Below are 22,496 nucleotides of genomic sequence, written 5' to 3' on the forward strand. Positions count from 1 at the left end.
CTGAAAACAGTTATTGCAAACACATAACAAGGTTGTGTGTGAACGCAGCAGCCATCAAACCAACAACTTAACAGTACAACATGGTAAATATTACATATATATTTAAAGGTGGTATTTGTTTATAGAAAATGAAGGGAGGAAGTCCTGCTGGAATACCACAGTAGAATGTTGTAGGTAGAAGGTGCTCTTTGGTAAAGGGCTAAAATGGTCATAAACACTAAAAAAGGACCAAGTCACTCTTCATAGAATTACTTTAAAATGACTTAAAATTATATTTTAGTTATGTCATGTTCAATTGAACAAACCGTTTAAAACTAGGACGCCGAAACGCTTCAGAGTTTTACACTTTTTGTGCCATGCCATAACTAAAATAAAGTCATTTTAAAGTAATTCTATGAAGAGAGACTTGGTCCTTTTTTAGTGTTTTAGGTATTTCATTGTGGTATTTCTTTGTGTTTCCAGTATTTAAAATTGGTCAAGTCAGGTGAGTATATTATGGGGGGTAATGTAATATTCATGAGTGGGAGGGGCTCCCCGCTGAAGCACTTCCTCTCCTGCTGAGACACACTTCCTGGATTACACTGAGACGGATGGCACCTGTGTCCTGCCACCACACACATGCACGCACACACGCACACACACAAGCACGCATGTAAACACATTCGGTCATATACTGTAAAACGTACATTTATAGCCTGGGCGTTTATTTGCTTCAATCACTGAACACAACTGGTGCTTATTAGAGACAGGCTTCTGTTTGAGCCAGACCTAACCTCTACAGGATCGGTGGGTCCCTTGTGGGACTATTGAGCTAACGTAGGCTAATGCAATTAGCATGAGGTTGTAAGTAAAATGAACATTTCCCAGGACATAGACATATCTGATATTGCACTGTCCAATTTACAGTAGCTATTACAGTGAAAGAATACCATTGCTAATGTTTGATGAGAGTGCACAGTTATGAACTTGAAAAGTTATTAGTAAACCAATTAGGCACATTTGGGCAGCTTTGATGCAAAATTTTGAACAGAAATACAATGGTTCATTGGATCAGTCTAAAACTTTGCACATACACTGCTGCTATCTACTGGCCAAAATGTAAATTGTGCCTGGACTGGAATTTCAAAGATGATGGTAGAAAAAAAAATGCATGCTTCTTTTCTTTGTATTATCTTTTATCAGATATAATGTGTTATATTCTCCTACATTAATTTCACATTTTCACAAACTTCAAAGTGTTTCCTTTCAAATGGTATCAAGAATATGCATATCCTTGCTTCAGGTCCTAAGCTACAGGCAGTTAGATTTGGGTATGTCATTTTAGGTGAACATTTTTAAAAAAGGGGGCGGATTTGCACACAGCTCTTGCTTAAAAAAATGTTGAAAAGACTACCATACTAGTTATTGTGACCAGTATGACCAGTATAAACATTGTAATAACAAATCCATCACAGATCAGACATGCAAAGACTAGGCTGCCCATCATGCACCCCCGATTTCAGGTTTTAGCACCATTGTCTCACTCGTTGCACCTCTTGTATCCACCGTAGTTGAGCCGACCATGTCAAACCACACTGCTGTCTCATCAATGGCTCTTCTTTATCTTCTTTGAGCAATCTTGCGGTACTCACTGAAGTTCACTCGCAAACAATTAATTTAGACACGGCATCTATTTGAAACAGGTGTTATTTGCTGAAATGTGTGCCGATGCCCGGCTATTATCAAATTTCAAATCAAATTTATTTATATAGCCCTTCGTACATCAGCTGATATCTCAAAATGCTGTACAGAAACCCAGCCTAAAACCCCAAACAGCAAGCAATGCAGGTGTAGAAGCACAGTGGCTAGGAAAAACTCCCTAGAAAGGCCAAAACCTAGGAAGAAACCTAGAGAGGAACCAGGCTATGTGGGGTGGCCAGTCCTCTTCTGGCTGTGCCGGGTGGAGATTATAACAGAACATGGCCAAGATGTTCAAATGTTCATAAATGACCAGCATGGTCCAATAATAATAAGGCAGAACAGTTGAAACTGGAACAGCAGCACGGCCAGGTGGACTGGGGACAGCAAGGAGTCATCATGTCAGGTAGTCCTGAGGCATGGTCCTAGGGCTCAGGTCCTCCAAGAGAGAGAAAGAAAGAGAGAAAGAGAGAATTAGAGAGAGCACACTTAAATTCACACAGGACACCGAATAGGACAGGAGAAGTACTCCAGATATAACAAACAGACCCTAGCCCCCCGACACATAAACTACTGCAGCATAAATACTGGAGGCTAAGACAGGAGGGGTCAGGAGACACTGTGGCCCCATCCGAGGACACCCCCCGACAGGGCCAAACAGGAAGGATATAACCCCACCCACTTTGCCAAAGCACAGCCCCCACACCACTAGAGGGATATCGTCAACCACCAACTTACCATCCTGAGACAAGGCCGAGTATAGCCCACAAAGACCTCCGCCACGGCACAACCCAGGGGGGAGGGGAGGGATGGAGGGGGGGGGGAGATCACATCAGTGACTCAACCCACTCAAGTGACGCACCCCTCCCAGGGACGGTATGAAAGAGCCCCAGTAAGCCAGTGACTCAGCCCCTGTAATAGGGTTAGAGGCAGAGAATCCAGGTGGAAAGAGGGGAACCGGCCAGGCAGAGACAGCAAGGGCGGTTCGTTGCTCCAGAGCCTTTCCGTTTACCTTCACACTCCTGGGCCAGACTACACTAAATCATATGACCCACTGAAGAGATGAGTCTTCAGTAAAGACTTAAAGGTTGAGACCGAGTCTGCGTCTCTTACATGGGTAGGCAGACCATTCCATAAAAATGGAGCTCTATAGGAGAAAGCCTCCAGCCGTTTGCTTAGAAATTCTAGGGACAATTAGGAGGCCTGCGTCTTGTGACCGTAGCGTATGTGTAGGTATGTACGGCAGGACCAAATCAGAGAAAGCCCATGTAATGCTTTGTAGGTTAGCAGTAAAACCTTGAAATCAGCCCTTGCCTTGACAGGAAGCCAGTGTAGGGAGGCTAGCACTGGAGTAATACGATCACATTTTTTGGTTCTAGTCAGGATTCTAGCAGCCGTATTTAGCACTAACTGAAGTTTATTTAGTGCTTTATCCGGGTAGCCGGAAAGTAGAGCGTTGCAGTAGTCTAACCTAGAAGTGACAAAAGCATGGATTAATTTTTCTGCATAATTTTTGGACAGAAAGTTTCAGATTTTTGCAATGTTACGTAGATGGAAAACAGCTGTCCTTGAAATGGTCTTGATATGTTCTTCAAAAGAGAGATCAGGGTCCAGAGTAACGCCGAGGTCCTTCACAGCTTTGTTTGAGACGACTGTACAACCATTAAGATTAATTGTCAGATTCAACAGAAGATCTTGGGACCTAGAACAAGCATCTCTGTTTTGTCCGAGTTTAAAAGTAGAAAGTTTGCATCCATCCACTTCCTTATGTCTGAAACACATGCTTCTAGCGAGGGCAATTTTGGGGCTTCACCATGTTTCATTGAAATGTACAGCTGTGTGTCATCCGCATAGCATTGAAAGTTAACATTATGTTTTCGAATGACATCCCCAAGAGGTAAAATATATAGTGAAAACAATAGTGGTCCTAAAACGGAACCTTGAGGAACACCGAACTATACAGTTGATTTGTCAGAGGACAAACCATTCACAGAGACAAACTGATATCTTTCCGACAGATAAGATCTAAACCAGGCCAGAACTTGTCCGTGTAGACCAATTTGGGTTTCCAATCTCTCCAAAAGAATGTGGTGATCGATGGTATCAAAAGCAGCACTAAGGTCTAGGAGCACGAGGACAGATGCAGAGCCTCGGTCTGATGCCATTAAAAGGTCATTTACCACCTTCACAAGTGCAGTCTCAGTGCTATGATGGGGTCTAAAACCAGACTGAAGCATTTTGTATACATTGTTTGTCTTCAGGAAGGCAGTGAGTTGCTGAGTAACAGCTTTTTCTAAAATTTTTGAGAGGAATGGAAGATTCGATATAGGCCGAAAGTTTTTTATATTTTCTGGGTCAAGGTTTGGCTTTTTCAAGAGAGGCTTTATTACTGCTACTTTTAGTGAGTTTGGTACACATCCGGTGGATAGAGAGCCGTTTATTATGTTCAACATAGCACAGGAAGCAGCTCTTTCAGTAGTTTAGTTGGAATAGGGTCCAGTATGCAGCTTGAAGGTTTAGAGGCCATGATTATTTTCATCATTGTGTCAAGAGATATAGTACTAAAACACTTGAGCGTCTCTCTTGATCCTAGGTCCTGGTAGAGTTGTGCAGACTCAGGACAACTGAGCTTTGAAGGAATACGCAGATTTAAAGAGTCCGTAATTTGCTTTCTAATAATCATGATCTTTTCCTCAAAGAAGTTCATGAATTTATCACTGCTGAAGTGAAAGCCATCCTCTCTTGGGGAATGCTGCTTTTTAGTTAGCTTTGCGACAGTATCAAAAAGGAATTTCGGATTGTTCTTATTTTCCTCAATTAAGTTAGAAAAATAGGATGATCGAGCAGCAGTAAGGGCTCTTCGGTACTGCACGGTACTGTCTTTCCAAGCTAGTCGGAAGACTTCCAGTTTGGTGTGGTGCCATTTCCGTTCCAATTTTCTGGAAGCTTGCTTCAGAGCTCGGGTATTTTCTGTGTACCAGGGAGCTAGTTTCTTATGAGAAATGTTTTTAGTTTTTAGGGGTGCAACTGCATCTAGGGTATTGCGCAAGGTTAAATTGAGTTCCTCAGTTAGGTGGTTAACTGATTTTTGTCCTCTGGCGTCCTTGGGTAGACAGAGGGAATCTGGAAGGACATCAAGGAATCTTTGTGTTGTCTTTGAATTTATGATGTTTTTGATGTTCCTTGGTTGGGGTCTGAGCAGATTATTTGTTGCAATTGCAAACGTAATAAAATGGTGGTCCGATAGTCCAGGATTATGAGGAAAAACATTAAGATCCACAACATTTATTCCATGGGACAAAACTAGGTCCAGAGTATGACTGTGACAGTGAGTGGGTCCAGAGACATGTTGGACAAAACAGGGATGGCAACTATTTGAGACTCTGCATTTAATTGAAGTTTTATGGGAGACACACATCTGAAACAACACAATGTTGTGGTGTGATGTGGGTGTCCAGACTTTCACTGTGTGCTCAGCTCCTCCCCCTCAGTCTGCTGTGGCTTTACCTTTCTGCTGCGGGAGTCTCCCTGTGGGACTAGACACGCACCAGGGGAGCCCCCCTGCAGGCTTGGTGTTTGAGGCCCAATGACATAAATAGAGAGGCCTCCTCAAACGCTTTCCAACCAGCACAGGAAGTGCGTGTATGTGTGTGTGTGTGTTAAATGTTAAAGGCGATGACAGAGGACCAGGAGTGCATGCTGCTCTATCCCCAATATCACACACACACACACACACACACAGACACACACACACACACACACGCACGCACGCACACATATTCATATACACAGACACACACACACACTCACATGCACTCACACACAAACACATATACAAACACAGTCACACTCAGTCGGACTATCACCACATGCACGCACGCGCATGTACACACACATACACACACACACACACACACCCACCCACGCACGCACGCACGCACGCACGCACGCACGTACACATATTCATATACACAGACACGCACACACACTCACATGCACTCACACACGCACACACAAACACATATACAAACACAGTCACACTCAGTCGGACTATCACCACATGCACGCACGCGCATGTACACACACACACAATAGAGAGCCACAGGAGATGACATGTCCATAATAATCCACTCTAAGCCTAGTGCTGTGCTGGCCCAGCCAGACCATGCACCTGGCACCACTCCACCCTCCTAGAAGCTCCACATCATAGTTTGTGTGTGTGTGTGTGTGTGTACTTGTGCATGTGGTGATAGTCCGACTGAGTGGAAATTCTAGCTGTTCCCGCGCGTCACACATTGGTCGATGTTATTTGCCTGACATGATCAATATTGTCTACCCAATCAATATAGATGTACAACTTGGCGGAAGTTTAATTCCCGCCTTTACAAAAATGTATATAAAATCAGTCACTCACCTCTTGCTATAATATTCACTATTGAACTTCATTCAATAACGTTCAATTAATCAGAAAGGTTACTGTATGTGACTGCTGTAGATTCAGCCTCAAGTGGCGGACCTTTCTCTCTGTGGGCTAAGGTTTTAGATCGGAAGTAATTCGTCTGCACGCAAGGAAGAGAGTTGTTTACAAACAGAAGAGAAAGTTGGACATGTAGCTAACTTGAGACAAACAGTTACGAAATAGCCTAGAAGAATGCATCTCTCAAGTTTTACACTCATGGATTTGTACTTTAAGTAAGTAATATGTTCACGGTTTGAAAATGAAATATGATAGATTTAAAGTAAGGATAGTCAGCTGTGCTGGCTAGCTTGCTAACATACTGTTACTGTCACCTGACAGACATCTGATTCTGGCAGTTGTAACGTTAAATTGTTACTTTAAGAGCACAATATAACGTTATAACTGCCAGCTAGCTAGAGGATGATGCCTTACCTCGGTCAAAATGTGTTTTAATGTGTCATAATTACAGACATTTCTTCTCTCTGGAACAAGCAAAGTTTTCTGTTATCATTTGTTCCCGGATGTTGTCGTTTAACTTCTTTAGCTAGCTAACAGCTCGAGACAGACTGAGAACCTGTTATTCAAACCTTGGGCACGAGGGAGTCAGCAAACCTCCCTACTAGCCAGAAATGGTATGTTGTGATGTGTTTGGCATTGGGTTACAAGGGTGTGTGTGTGAAAAACAGGTCACGTGGTTGTGTGTGGCACACTGATGTTTGATGTATACCTCCTCCCTCCTGTCTTCCAGGTAGCTGAGTGAGAGGAGCACGTGTGTATGGTTGCAGGTGTGAGAACCCACCCGGGGTCAGATGTCAGGGAGGATGTCAGAGGAAGGGGGCAATCTGACGCTGAGGCGTCTTGAAGGGCCGATCCACAAGTTCACTAAAGTAGCCCTGCCGACAGACCTAGAAAGACTACAGAGACACCACAGCAATATACTGAAGGTAACACACACATATACTCACACACATATATACACAGGCAAACTCACATCTCCTTCCATTGGAAGTTACAGAAGAACCACACACAGAGAAGCAGCAACTGAGCTTGTTATTGTCTTACAGTTCCAGCATAGTGGACAATGGGATCGCCTTCACCAGGAGCACATCAATGCCAGCCGCACTGTGCAGGTAAAACATAGACACACGCACACTGGCCTTGTGCTGAGCATATACAGTATGTTGTGACTGTGTGCTGTGTGCCTGCAGGAGATCAGGAGTGTGTATGTAAAATTGAGTGTGTGTTATAAAAGGGTCTCTGTGTGTGTGTGTTTTCACAATGACACCACCATGTCTCTGGAAGTGAAGGATTCACCCCCACCTCCTTCCCTCACACACACACACACACACACACACACACACACACTCACACTCAAAACATACAATTCCCCTCAAACCCCTTGGGAGGGGCAGAGTGCTTTCCTGTGTGGCGTGTGTGTGTTTCTGTCCACTGGGCTGGGTGTGTGTAAGGAAGCTGAAGATGGGTGATGATACACAAGGACATGCAGCACAGATAGAGCCTAAGAGAAATAGAGAGAGAGCAAGAAAGGCAGAGGGAAGCAGAGAAAGACAGCATCACCCCCCCCCCCCCCCCCCCCCACTCTCTAGGCAGGAAGTGAAGTCTCTAGCAGGAAGTGGGCTCCTCTGCTTTGTGTATTTCTGTCTGCATGCCTCTATTTTCATCCATCACTCATCTATTCATCCCTTTCTCCTAACTGTGAATATTATTATAGACCCCTCTCTGCTGCTCATCACTTTGAGGGAATAGGTTAGGTAGTTTGGACAGCACACTACAGATCACTTCCACACTCCATTCCCCCAGGGGGCAGCAGCAACCTTGTCCAGGTGGTTGATAAGCACATTCGGTGCTGTCAATTAGGGTGATCGTCAGTCAGAGTACCAGCTCGGAGAGCCTACTGGTTTGATTTGAACATATTTATGTTTAGTCACCATCTGAACAAATAATAATCCACTTGGACCGGCCGACCAAAAGGTGAAGACGGAGCTGGCCCTGGACCTACGGTAAGGTAGCTGTCCCCTGAGTACATACATTCACACCTAGGCGCATACGCTGATTCCTCAGGTTACAGACTAGTTAACTAGGCCTAAGACCCTCTAGACTTAGTGAGTGCAACAATATTAGCAGGCTAGTGAATCAGTTTCGTAACGCCGTGTGTGTGTGTGTGTGTGTGTGTGTGTGTGTGTGTGTGTGTGTGTGTGTGTGTGTGTGTGTGGCAGGGCCTATTTAGCAACGTGTGCCTGGTTTCACTTACTCCCTGGTGTTTACTGTGTGTTTGTCTGCAGAGATGGAGTCCTGCTGCTTCACATGCCTGTCTGTCCCCCACTGACTGACTGGCTGACAGTCACACACACACCGCTGACTGAGTGACTACCTAACATACAACGGTCTCAGGGGTCCCCCCCCTCCCCCCATATCCCCTTCCCCCCAGAGACAACAACAGCCTGAAAACACACAAATATGGACCAGTTACACACTCCTACACACCTTTCAATCAGTAGCCCTTAGTTCTGTAAACGCCTTTTGCCAAAAAAAAATAGTTTTTTTTATTTTAATTGTAATTTTTTATTTCACCTTTATTTAACCAGGTAGGCTAGTTGAGAACAAGTTCTCATTTACAACTGTGTCCTGGCCAAGATAAAGCAAAGCAGTGTGACACAGACAACAACACAGAGTTACACATGGAGTAAACAATAAACAAGCCAATAACACAATAAACAAGTCAATGACAGTAGAAAAAAGAAAGTCTATATACAGAAAGGCATGAGGAGGTAAGGCATGAGGAGGTAAGGCCATAGGCCATAGGAGCGAATAATTACAATTTAGCAAATTAACACTGGAGTGATAAATGAGCAGATGATGATGTGCAAGTAGATACTGGTGTGCAGAAAAGTAAATAAAATAAAAACTATATGGGGATGAGGTAGGTAGATTGGGTGGGCTATTTACAGATGGACTATGTACAGCTGCAGCGATCGGTTAGCTGCTCAGATAGCTGATGTTTAAAGTTGGCGAGGGAAATAAAAGTCTCCAACTTCAGCGATTTTTGCAATTCTCTCCAGTCACTGGCAGCAGAGAACTGGAAGGAAAGGCGGCCAAAGAGTTGTTGGCTTTAGGGATGATCAGTGAGATATACCTGCTGGAACGTGTGCTATGGGTGGGTGTTGTTATTGTGACCAGTGAACTGAGATAAGGCGGTGCTTTACCTAGCATGGACTTGTAGATGACCTGGAGCCAGTGGGTCTGGCGACGAATATGTAGCGAGGGCCAGCCCACTAGAGCGTACAGGTCGCAATGGTGGTTGGTATAAGGTGATTTGGTAACAAAACGGATGGCACTGTGATAGACTGCATCCAGTTTGCTGAGTAGAGTATTGGAAGCTATTTTGTAGATGACATCGCCGAAGTCAAGGATCGGTAGGATAGTCAGTTTTACTAGGGTATGTTTGGTGGCGTGAGTGAAGGAGGCTTTGTTGCGAAATAGAAAGTCGATTCTAGATTTGATTTTGGATTGGAGATGTTTAATATGAGTCTGGAAGGAGAGTTTACAGTCTAGCCAGACACCTAGGTATTTATAGTTGTCCACATATTCTAGGTCAGAACTGTCCAGAGTAGTGATGCTAGTCGGGCAGGCGGGTGCGTGCAGCAAACGGTTGAAGAGCATGCATTTGGTTTTACTAGCGTTTAAGAGCAGTTGGAGGCCACGGAAGGAGTGTCGTATGGCATTGAAGCTCGTTTGGAGGTTAGTTAGCACAGTGTCCAAGGAAGGGCCAGAAGAATACAGAATGGTGTCATCTGCGTAGAGGTGGATCAGGGAATCGCCCGCAGCAAGAGAGACGTCATTTATATATACAGAGAAAAGAGTTGAAACCTGTGGTACCCCCATAGAGACTTGAACCCTGTGGTACCCCCATAGAGACTTGAACCCTGTGGTACCCCCATAGAGACTGCCAGAGGTCCGGACAACAGGCTTATAAATCGATCGAGTTGGCTTGCATTGAGCAGTAGCCCTGATTTTTACAGACACAGTAGCATGTTTCTTCTGCCTGAATGAAGCAGCATATGCCTGGAATCCTTACACCGTAATGCAGCGAGGGAGAGTGGTTTCATCACTGTACCACATTCAGATCGATTTATAGCCAGTAGTCTAAAATAATGAATAGATTTTAAACAAAACCCACCTTCTGTTTGTGATAGACGGACACTATATGAGATGAAAGGCCTAACGAGTTCAGGAAATATTCACAGTGATGGGTACAGACGTTTTGACCAAGAGACCTTTAGAAAATATGCCCATTTTCTCTAACAATAAATATACAAATATGTATTATACAGAAATCTTATAGTTAGTCGCTTTATAAATTTGATTATACTATATTTAGAACAAATAAGTTATTTCAAGCCTTCTTTATACAGTTTAGTTATAGGATATCCATCATATAACATATTTGTATCATGTTTGTATCATGTTTGTGCTGTGTACTTGATCTTGTGTCTTGAAAAGTGACTACACCTCACCAGTCTAACTGGTTTACCAGAAAGGGGAAATTTGAACCGTAGAGATTGCAGCATTACTAGTTATTGTTTATGGCCCTCTCATGGTAAATAATTACTTTAGGGGATTACGTAGATTACATTTAAGAGGTTTTAACCAACCTTCTCCAGCAGCGCAGAGAGCTCATTCACCTGTTAATGTTCCTATTGTTGATGTTCTTTGTGTGTGTGTCTCTGTGTGTGTGTTATCTGTGAAGCATATGCTAACAGGTCTTTAGCGTTCTGACAGGTGTGTCTCCCGGTGCCCATAGCAGCTCAATGCTAATTCAGTCTGCAGCTGTATGTGTATGTTTATTCATCATGTCTAATTAGCGTGGGAGCATCTATTGGTCATGACCTCCTGACCCCTGCCCTGGTCTGCCCTGGGGCTGATGGGTACAACCAGGGGAGGCGATCTGACAACCTCCTACTTCCCCCTTCTCACTCCTCCTCCCAGCAGAGACACTGGAACCTGTCTGTCTGTATGAGGGTGTACTTCTCTCTCTCTCGTGCCTCTTTTTTAAATCTATCTGTTGGGAAGTTGAACTACTTGTTGAACCTCTCTCTCCCTCTCTGTAGCAGTTGAGGTCTAATGTTAGAGAGATGGAGAAGCTGTGTGGACGTGTCCGCCCGGAGGACAGCCCCGCCCTGGAGAGGCTGGTTCAGCCAATCAGAGACCGAGCATCTGCTGCCACGCAAGACTTCCTACTCCTGCATTCTAACCCCGCCCCTCTGCCACAGGCACCACGCCCCCCAGACCACTCATCCTCAGGTAGCACCGCCCCCTTCCCCTCTATTCAACTACATCAGTTTATTCCATTCTATGGCAGCCATGTTAGCTCTTCCTTTATTGACCAATAAACCAACTAATAAATCATCTAAATGCTCATTATGAATTTGAGAATTTCAGAAGCAGTAACATGTCCAGATCTAAAGTTGGTCACTCTGGTTCTCACTGACCTTGTCCATTAGGTGGTTCCCATGGTGATGATGTGGGCAGGGAGCCCCCTCCTGTTAATCAAACGCAGCTCCTCCTCCCAGTGATCCCCCTCAATGAGAGTGCTGCTGAGTCCTGGGACACTCTGGAGGAGGTGGGAATATTTGGGCCCCTTGTACTGTATTCACAAATTGTCTTAATAATAGATTAAGAGATCATAATATTTATTCATGTCTTTAATATGTCATGTAGTAGGTTTTTGTTTGTGTTATTGTTGCTGTGTTAATATGAGTTTGTTTTGTCAGGACCTGAAGGAGCTTAGCGGTTTGGTGACAGAGTTCTCTCTGCTGGTCCATGTGAGTATGCTATGTACAGTGCATTCGGAAGTATTTCCACATTTTGTTACGTTAGAGCCTAATTCTAAAATTGTTTTCCTCATCAAACTACACACAATACCCCATAATGACAAAGCAAAAACTGTTTTGTAGACATTTTTGCAAATAAAAAATGAAATATCACATTTCCTTAAGTATTCAGACCTTTTACTCAGTACTTTGTTGAAGCACCTTTGGCAGCGATTACAACCTCAAGTCTTCTTGGGTATGACACTACAAACTAGACACACCTTTATTTGGGGAGTTTCTTCCATTCTTCTCTGCAGATCCTCTCAAGCCCTGTCAGGTTAGATGGGGAGCGTTGCTGCACAGTTATTTTTAGGTCTCTCCAGAGATGTTCGATCGGGTACAAGTCCGGGCTCTGGCTGGGCCATTCAAGGACATTCAGAGACTTGTCCCAAAGCCACTCCTGTGTTGTCTTGGCTGTGTGGTTTTCATCAAGGATCTCTCTGTACTTTGCTCCGTTTATCGTTCCCTCAATCCTGACTAGTCTCCCAGTCCCTGCAGCTGAAAAACATCCCCACAGCATGGTGCTGTTGCCACCATGCTTCACCTTAGGGATGGTGCCAGGCATTCAGCTTGGCATTCAGGCCAAAGAGTTCAATCTTGTTTCAGCAGACCAGAGAATCTTGTTTGTCATGGTCTGAGAGTCCTTTAGGTGCCTTTTCAAATCAAATCCAATGTTGTTGGTCACATACACATGTTATTAACATACACATGTTATTGCGAGTGTAGCGAAATGCTTGTGGCAAACTCCAGGCGGGCTGTCATGTGCCTTTTCCTGCGGAGTGGCTTCGTTTGGCCTGATTTGTGGAGTGCTGCAGAGATGGTTGTCCTTCTGGAAGGTTCTCCCATCTCCACAGAGGAACTCTGGAGCTCTGTCAGAGTGACCATCAGGTTCTTGGTTACCTTCCTGACCAAGGCCCTTCTCCCCCGATTGCTCAGTTTGGCTGGTTGGCCGGGCAGCCAGCTCTAGGAAGAGTCTTGGTGGTTCCAAACTTCTTCCATTTAAGAATGATGGAGGTCACTGGGATCTTCAATGCCGCAGACATGTTTTGGTACCCATCCCCAGATCTGTGCCTCGACACAATCCTGTCTCGGGGCTTCTTCAACCTCATGGCTTGGTTTTTGCTCTGACTTGCACTGTCAACTCTGGGACCTTAAATAGACAGGTGTGTGCCTTTCCAAATCATGTCCAATCAATTGAATTTGCCACAGGTGGACTCCAATCAAGTTGTAGAAACATCTCAAGGATGATCAATGGAAACAGGATGCACCTGAGCTCTATTTCGAGTCTCATAGCAAAGGGTCTGAATACTTATGAAATTAGCAACAACAAAAAAACTGTTTTCATTGTCTTATTATGGGGTATTGTGTGTAGATGAGGACAATTTAAAAAAAATTAATCCGTTTAAGAATAAGGTTATAACAAAATGTTGATAAAGAGAAGGGGTCTGAATACTTCCCGAATGTTCTGTGTGTGTGATTGAGAGCTGACAATGTCAGCAGACAATGCCTTCCTGGTGTCTAATGAGACCGGATGAATGACAGGGACAGGGCTACGTAACACAGATAGCCTGCTGCGGCTACGCTAACCATGCTGTTAGCACACAGGGCAGTGAGGGCACTGACAGACAGTGTAGTGAGCGACAGCTAGCCTAGCGTCTGTCTGTCTGGTTGGATTCATGCTGGGGCTCCTTAGAGAGCAGGTCACAGCACACCACAGGTTACTGGAGTGGGGGCTGCAGGCAGGTGTACTGCTGGGGGAGGGGGGATGGTAGAATGGGCCATAGGGGAGAGGTGGGAGACGAGAGAGGATAGGAGAGAAGGGGGCTGTGTGTCCATGGGGAGAAGAGAGGAGAGTGCCGTGGGAGAGAACCCAGGCAACAGGGCGTATGGTGGGCCAGGAGGAAAACAGACGACTCCGATTATCACTCTATCCCCTGGGAACAAAAGAGCAATAGGAGGGAGAGTGGGAGGAAGGGAGGGCTTAAACATGGTGAGAGAGGAGGGCAGAAAGAGGTGTAGAGAGAGAGATTTAGGGAGGGAGAGCGAGAGACGAGACCGAGAGGAGATTGTTTTGAAGGAGAGAGCATAAAGATGTTTTAGTGCTGTGGTCTCTCTGGGGTGACTGGTGTCATTCAGGGACCAATACTCAGCCTCTCAACCACAGGGTAAACACTGCTGTGTGTCGGTGTTTGTACCTGCCTGGGGATTTGAGAGAGAGAGGGAGGGAGGGAGGGAGGGGGACAGAGACAGGCAAGTTGAGATGTTCAGACACAGCCTGCTAGTGTCTGACTGAAGCACTCATCTCCCCCTGTTACACTGGCTGGAGCCTAGAAGCTCCACATCCACCAACAACCATACATACATCTGGGATTTAAAGGGAGGGAGGGTGAAGAAATGGGAACCGAAGTGAACATGAGAGTGGGGGAGAGATGTGAGGACTGAGGAGAGGAGTAAAGATGTCAGCATGCTTCGGTTCAGAATGAGTGTGCTCGCATAATCCCTTAGACCTTTGTTTGAAGTACCAAGCAGATCTTAGTCGCACAATTTTACATCCTAGATGTTTGGTGCAGTCTCCTTGAATGACATCAAACATTTAATTGAAGAATCCCTACTGTTGACCAATCACAGATGAAGGGGCGTAGACCTCAGCTACCGACTCCGGCATGCCTGGAGAAAATGTTTTGTTAGCACGGCCGGAAAAAGCCCTCCCTGAAGACCAAACCGAGAGGAGGGAGGGGACTGTAACGGAGAGGAGGGAGGGGACTGTAACGGAGAGGAGGGAGGGGACTGTAACGGAGAGGAGGGAGGGGACTGTAACGGAGAGGAAGGAGGGGACTGTAACGGAGAGGAAGGAGGGGACTGTAACGGAGAGGAAGGAGGGGACTGTAACGGAAAGGAAGGAGGGGACTGTAACGGAGAGGAGGGAGGGGACTGTAACGGAGAGGAGGGAGGGGACTGTAACGGAGAGGAGGGAGGGGACTGTAACGGAGAGGAGGGAGGGGACTGTAACGGAGAGGAGGGAGGGGACTGTAACGGAGAGGAGGGAGGGGACTGTAACGGAGAGGAGGGAGGGGACTGTAACGGAGAGGAGGGAGGGGACTGTAACGGAGAGGAGGGAGGGGACTGTAACGGAGAGGAGGGAGGCGTCTGTAACGGAGAGGAGGGAGGCGTCTGTAACGGAGAGGAGGGAGGCGTCTGTAACGGAGAGGAGGGAGGGGACTGTAACGGAGAGGAGGGAGGGGACTGTAACGGAGAGGAAGGAGGGGACTGTAACGGAGAGGAGGGAGGGGACTGTAACGGAGAGGAGGGAGGGGACTGTAACGGAGAGGAGGGAGGGGACTGTAACGGAGAGGAGGGAGGGGACTGTAACGGAGAGGAGGGAGGCGTCTGTAACGGAGAGGAGGGAGGCGTCTGTAACGGAGAGGAGGGAGGGGACTGTAACGGAGAGGAGGGAGGGGACTGTAACGGAGAGGAAGGAGGGGACTGTAACGGAGAGGAGGGAGGGGACTGTAACGGAGAGGAGGGAGGGGACTGTAACGGAGAGGAGGGAGGGGACTGTAACGGAGAGGAGGGAGGGGACTGTAACGGAGAGGAGAGAGTTAGGGGGCAGTAAGGGAGAGGGAGGGAGTTAGGGGAGTTAGGGGGCAGTAACGGAGAGGGAGGGAGTTAGGGGGCAGTGAGGGAGAGGGAGGGAGTTAGGGGGCAGTAACGGAGAGGGAGGGAGTTAGGGGGCAGTAAGGGAGAGGGAGGGAGGTAGGGGGCAGTGAGGGAGAGGGAGGGAGTTAGGGGGCAGTGAGGGAGAGGGAGGGAGTTAGGGGGCAGTAAGGGAGAGGGAGTTAGGGGGCAGGGAGGGAGTTAGGAGGCAGTATGGGAGGGAGTTAGGGGGCAGTGAGGGAGGGAGTTAGGGGGCATTAAGGGAGAGGGAGGGAGTTAGGGGGCAGTAAGGGAGAGGGAGGGAGTTAGGGGGCAGTAAGGGAGAGAGTTAGGGGGCAGTTAGGGGGCAGTAAGGGAGAGGGAGGGAGTTAGGGGGCAGTGATGGAGAGGGAGGGAGTTAGGGGGCAGTAAGGGAGAGGGAGGGAGTTAGGGGGCAATGAGGGAGGGAGTTAGGGGGCAGTAAGGGAGAGGGAGGGAGTTAGGGGGCAGTAAGGGAGAGGGAGGGAGTAGTGAGGGAGAGGGAGGGAGTTAGGGAGAGGGAGGGAGTTAGGGGGCAGAGAGGGAGGGAGTTAGGGGGCAGTAAGGGAGAGGGAGGGAGTTAGGGGGCAGGAGGGAGTTAGGGGGCATGTAAGGGAAATGGATTGAGTTAGGGGGCAGTAAGGGAGAGGGAGGGAGTTAGGGGGCAGTGAGGGAGTTAGGGGGCAGTAAGGGAGAGGGAGGGAGTTAGGAGGCAGTGACGGAGGGAGTTAGGGGGCAGTAAGGGAGAGGGAGGGAGTTGAGGGACTTAAGCTCAGGATGGTCATAGTTTTGATTTTTTTATTTTTTTATTTTTATTTTACCTTTATTTAACCAGGCAAGTCAGTTAAGAACAAATTCTTATTTTCAATGACGGCCTGGGAACAGTGGGTTAACTGCCTGTTCAGGGGCAGAACGACAGATTTGTACCTTGTCAGCTCGGGGGTTTGAACTCGCAACCTTCCGGTTACTAGTCCAACGCTCTAACCACTAGGCTACCCTGCCGCCCCATTTTAAACCGCTACAGAAAATATATACCTGTTGTCTGAATATTGTCTATCCATATGTTATAAGTAGCTCATGTAAAAATTTACCATGTCCATAAAATGTATATAGTATGTACATATAACAACAACAACAACTACAATAAGGAAGGAGAGAAGGATGGATGGTGTCCAGCACACAGGGAGAGAGGGACAGCTGTCACACTGAATATTTCATGAGCTCCTCACAATAACCCACCCAGACCCCTCCTGCTCCAATATAACCCCCTCAAGATCCCTTCCTACCCCAATATAATCTCCCCAGACCCCCCCCTGCCCCAATATAATCTCCCCCAGACCCTACCTTTTCTACTTTACACCCACATCACCCCCCACAGACACACACACACATCTGTATTGCTGTGTTGAGAGGGACCAAGTCAGCGGTGTGTGTCTCCAGTGTATAAAGCCTGTGTGTGTGTCAGTCCCAGCAGGAGAAGATTGACAGCATAGAGGAGAACGTCAACACAGCAGCAGCCAACGTGGAGGAGGGGACCAGGAGCCTCGGGAAGGTGCGTGTGAGCGTGTACACGTGTGTGTGTGTGTGGTGTTTGGGAGATCGATGGCACTCTGCCTCCCAGCCATTCTACAACGTTTGTCCCTATTGATCCAGCAGAATACGGAGGAAAGCTGCAATTAAAGAAATAGAGAGAATAGATGGAGAGAGGGGTTAAGAGGTACAGTGATGGAGGGAGGGGTTGAGTAGGGGGTGTTGTCAATGGAGAGTGCAAGGTGTGTGTGTGTGTGGGTGCAGGAGGCGAGGAGAAGTACGAAGGGCTATTTAATAGCTCTTCAGTAGCAGCGTTTGGCCTCCCACTGTTGGCTCAATACACACACACACACACACACACACACCCTCAGAATAAAGTCAGACTGACAGCTCAATACCCACAGACATATTACAAGCTCAGTGTGGTATGTCGTGTGAGTTCTATACGGCTGAACAGACGCTCCGCGTACACACCCGTTTTGAGTCTAATTACAGCCAAAATATCACTATTTAAAATGTGGTTTATTTAAGTGTAAATGTACCATCTCTCACCTCATGGTTTGACTGATAAATGGAACTTCAACTCAGTTCAACTTCCTTAATTGATGAAGTTGAACTGGGATTGAGCCCACATTGAGGTCCAGAATATTCTAGGGTGTGGCTGTGCTGTTAAGGGATCCTGAGTGGCACAGCGTTCTAAGGTACTGCATCGCAGTGCTAAAGGCATCACTACAGACCCGGGTTCGATCCTGGACTGTATCACAACCAGCTGTGATCTGGAACCCCATAGGGCGGCGCACAATTGGCCCAGCATTGTCTGGATTATATGTTTTGGACTTTTTGGGCTGTTCGGGCACAATATTTTTTCTGCTAGGCAACCCGAAGATCAAAGCCGAAGTCTACGCTCCTTCGTCGGTAATTGGTCAACAGTAGGGATTCTTCAATAAAGTCTTTGTCATTCAATGAGAAATGACTCATTTTCATGCACATTTTTTCATTAAGAAATACTGCACCAAACATCTTAGTTAGATGTAAAATTGATCTCCATGTCAAAATTAGTGACATATTTATCTTAGATGAATTCAGACTATTTTGAGGAAGTGTATTCTGGCTACAGCATCTCTAAATGGACAAATAGTACTATTGCTGCTTTTTTCAAAGTTTTCAGGTCTTTTAAGGGAGTATGTGTGCACACTCAATGGGCTAGGCGTCAGCCCAACTGAAACATGCTGAGGCCTTTAGAAGCAGTGTGTGTACATAGAAGAGCTGTCAGACACAGCAGTGTGTGTCATCTGTCATCAGGCCAGGTGCCATTACACACACCCCTGCTTTACCAACACTCTGTACTCTGAACTTTCAACTTACCTCTGGTTAATTAAAATGACCTTCGCTGCCATGAGGTGAGGGGGTGGGAGGGCGTTTGAACTGGAGCCATTAAACTGTTAATCTGTTAATCAACCGTGGGAGGGGGTAGTGTGTGTGTGTGTGGCGGAATGTTCAGAGGAGTCACTCATTTACAGCAATCAGTCTAAAGAAGCGTCTTCCTCTCTGAAGATAACAGTATTAATAAACACACACCTCATTTCTCCAATTTTAATAAACGTGGGTAATTAAACTGTACAGCTTTGATGATGATGGTGTGTGCGCATGTGTTGCTGTTTGTGTGTGTACATTTGTGTGTGTGTGTGTGTGATCATGAAAGGCCAGGTAGATCTGAAGACTTCTCGCTGACTGTGTGTCTTAGAACATCAAAGGAATAACCCCCCTGTGTGTGTGTGTTATGTGTGCGTTGATTTGTCCCAAGCAAAGTTTCTTCTTATTCCCTTGCCTTTTTAATTGAATTTAAGAATCTTTATTGGCATAAAAAGTGAAGAAACCTAGACTGTCAATGCATGTAGTGACTCGTCTATCCCTCTGTCCTCTCTCCAGGCGGTGGGCTACAGGCTGGCAGTGTTACCCGTGGCGGGGGCAGTGTTAGGGGGGGTGTTGGGTGGGCCGCTGGGCCTACTGGTGGGGTTCAAGGCAGCGGGGGTGGCAGCAGCGCTTGGAGGGGGGGCTCTGGGGTTTGCAGGGGGGAACCTGGTCCAGAAGAAACGCAGAGCTAGAGTAGAGTCCCAGATGAACCAGCTCACTGCACACCCTACGGAACCAGAACCACCGCTGAACAAGGACAAGTGACCTCTGATTGGTCGTGAAGGGACCTCTGACCTCCAGAAGCTTACACTGGTCCAGGTACTGCCCGACTACATTGCAGACACATGCTAGAGCTTACATATACAGTGGGGCAAATAAAGTATTTAGTCAGCCACCAATTGTGCAAGTTCTCCCACTTAAAAATATGAGAGAGGCCTGTAATTTTCATCATAGGTACACTTCAACTATGACAGGCAAAATGAGGGGAAAAAAAAATCAAGAAAATCACATTGTAGGATTTTTAATGAATTTATTTGCAAATTATGGTGGAAAATACATTTTTGGTCATCTACAAACAAGCAAGATTTCTGGCTCTCACAGACCTGTAACTTCTTCTTTAAGAGGCTCCTCTGTCCTCCACTCGTTACCTGTATTAATGGCACCTGTTTGAACTTGTTATCAGTATAAAAGACACCTGTCCACAACCTCAAACAGTCACACTCCAAACTCCACTATGGCCAAGACCAAAGAGCTGTCAAAGGACACCAGAAACAAAAATTGTAGACCAGGCTGGGAAGACTGAATCTGCAATAGGTAAGCAGCTTGGTTTGAAAAAATCAACTGTGGGACCAATTATTAGGAAATGGAAGACATACAAGACCACTGATAATCTCCCTCGATCTGGGGCTCCACGCAAGATCTCACCCCGTGGGGTCAAAATGATCACAAGAACGGTGAGCAAAAATCCCAGAACCACACGGGGGGACCTAGTGAATGACCTGCAGAGAGCTGGGACCAAAGTAACAAAGCCTACCATCAGTAACACACTACGCCGCCAGGGACTCAAATCCTGCAGTACCAGAAGTGAAGTACCAGAAGCTTAAGCCAGTACATGTCCAGGCCCGTCTGAAGTTTGTTAGAGAGCATTTGGATGATCCAGAAGAAGATTGGGAGAATGTCATATGGTCAGATGAAACCAAAATATAACTTTTTGGTAAAAACTCAACTCGTCGTGTTTGGAGGACAAAGAATGCTGAGTTGCATCCAAAGAACACCATACCTACTGTGAAGCATGGGGGTGGAAACATCATGCTTTGGGGCTGTTTTTCTGCAAAGGGACCAGGACGACTGATCCGTGTAAAGGAAAGAATGAATGGGGCCATGTATCGTGAGATTTTGAGTGAAAACCTCCTTCCATCAGCAAGGGCATTGAAGATGAAACGTGGCTGGGTCTTTCAGCATGACAATGATACCAAACACACCGCCCGGGAAACGAAGGAGTGGCTTCGTAAGAAGCATTTCAAGGTCCTGGAGGGGCCTAGCCAGTCTCCAGATCTCAACCCCATAGAAAATCTTTGGAGGGAGTTGAAAGTCCGTGTTGCCCAGCAACAGCCCCAAAACATCACTGCTCTAGAGGAGATCTGCATGGAAGAATGGGACAAAATACCAGCAACAGTGTGTGAAGACTTACAGAAAACGTTTGACCTCTGTTATTTTCCACCATAATTTGCAAATAAATTCATTAAAAATCCTACAATGTGATTTTCTGGATTTTTTTTCTCATTTTGTCTGTCATAGTTGAAGTGTACCTATGATGAAAATTACAGGCCTCTCTCATATTTTTAAGTGGGAGAACTTGCACAATTGGTGGCTGACTAAATACTTTTTGCCCCACTGTATATCAGCTAACCACATCATATGATATAGCAATCTGATGCCCGACTGCACAGTTGAAGTGGCGCACAACCATTGGTTGATGCAATGCAACGCCTGCGCATCTAGTCGGGCAGGAACTCAACCAAGAAATCCCTCAGACTAACTGGATTTCCGCTCTAACAATCTGTTGTTTGACCAATAGATTTGCTCTCTTTACTGTGGTACTAAGGAACTCCTCCTCATTCTCGCTGCCAATAGACAGAGGAGAGAGGTCTGTCAAGAGAGGCCTACTGTGAAGAGAAGCCTGCCCCTGGGATCTACCACTTCCCAATCAATAAGACTTTTAAACATTGTAGGAGAGCCTTGAGGACCTGAGTGTGAAAGGGAGGTGTGAATGCTGTGTTAGTTGAGTGTGATGTATGTATATATGCTGGGTCTGTTGGCTTTGTATTTAAAACTTAAGTAACTGTCCAGTGTTTCCAGATTTCTATTAAATATGACCTACACATTTTTACAATATAAATGAAATAGTTTTCCTTCCAAAATCTTTTAAATATGTTAAAAAGCAGCTTGTCTGTGTTGGAATGGTGTGGGTGTATACTGATCTTAAAAATATTCATGCGAGTAGACCGCTGATTGGCCAGCTCATCCTCTGAGGAAACAGCAAGTTTTGAGATACAAGTTTGCGTTTTTTTTTGTTCTACAATTAATATTTTGCCCACACATACAAGTATAGGATGAGTCAACTGAACTTTCACTGCACAGTTACTTTAAGTGTATGATATGTTATGAAAAGATGTGCATTATTAGTAGCAAACACTACAGCCTGTCTAGTTTTGTAACATAAGTCCTGCTGTTTGGTGCCTTTTAGTACAGATGGGGAGATGGTAGTTTTATTAAAGTCGTGTTTCTTGGACAGACTTGTCTTAACTTCCCTCAGTCTTGATCAAATACACACTGTGCCAAAGCCAGACACTGCCTGGGTCGAGCAGTCACCCATCTCTCTAGTTTATGAACTTATTGATGTTTATCTGAGTCTGCTGCTCTGCTTAGAGTATACAGCTCATTAACAGAGGGAGGAGGGAGGTATAAACAGCAGTAAATGTCAAGACTGTGTCCTGGTCTGAACCCTGCTGGAGAGGTGGTCTGCTCCCTCTGACAGACTGGGGAGCAGAGAATAAGAATTAGTGATTGTGATTGAGAAAGGTTAGGAGGATAAACACAGCTGTCCTGGGTGTACCAGGTAGAAAGTTGTGATGCGTGATAGGCCAAAGTTTCCCCTCTAATAAGTGCCACGAGAGAAACAGGTCACACCTGATGTCATCTACTACAACAGTAGATGACCTCTGGACCGGGACCAACCAAATATGGATGCTCTTAATCTATGTGATGATTTACTGGGGTTTTATATTGCCAAAGAAAACCAATAAAATCTGTTTCTGATGAAGGAATTGTGTGTGTGTGTGTGTGTAAAGAGT

General features: G+C 46.0%; 1 protein-coding gene and 1 long non-coding RNA gene across 7 annotated transcripts; one reads left to right on the forward strand and one right to left on the reverse strand.

The window, feature by feature from the left end:
* Positions 1-683: 683 nt before the first annotated feature.
* LOC149984860 (uncharacterized) lies at positions 684-6,681 on the reverse strand. The gene is made up of 2 exons (XR_016484394.1): positions 6,569-6,681; positions 684-2,116 (listed from the first exon to the last, which is right to left on the reverse strand). It is a non-coding gene; the product is annotated as an uncharacterized LOC149984860 (long non-coding RNA).
* Positions 6,217-22,465, forward strand: stx17 (syntaxin 17). 6 transcript variants are annotated; one of them, XR_005039420.2, is made up of 10 exons: positions 6,226-6,369; positions 6,681-6,768; positions 6,885-7,080; positions 7,201-7,266; positions 11,266-11,458; positions 11,659-11,777; positions 11,929-11,979; positions 17,165-17,251; positions 19,159-19,461; positions 21,248-22,465. XR_005039420.2 is itself a non-coding variant. In XM_090189508.1 (9 exons), exons 3-9 carry the CDS (start codon positions 6,946-6,948, stop codon positions 19,405-19,407), a joined length of 900 nt encoding a protein of 299 aa, XP_090045634.1. In that variant the 5' UTR covers positions 6,219-6,369; positions 6,681-6,768; positions 6,885-6,945; the 3' UTR covers positions 19,408-22,465. The 6 variants fall into 6 exon arrangements, 3 of the variants coding, with proteins under 3 accessions (XP_090045634.1, XP_036817973.2, XP_090045645.1); XR_016484390.1 differs by lacking the exon at positions 6,681-6,768 and having other exon boundaries at positions 6,217-6,369; XM_090189508.1 differs by having other exon boundaries at positions 6,219-6,369; positions 19,159-22,465.
* Positions 22,466-22,496: the final 31 nt, after the last annotated feature.

Source organism: Oncorhynchus mykiss, chromosome 2, assembly GCF_057628025.1.
Source record: "Oncorhynchus mykiss isolate SJ-2025 chromosome 2, ASM5762802v1, whole genome shotgun sequence".
Lineage (NCBI taxonomy): Eukaryota > Metazoa > Chordata > Actinopteri > Salmoniformes > Salmonidae > Oncorhynchus > Oncorhynchus mykiss.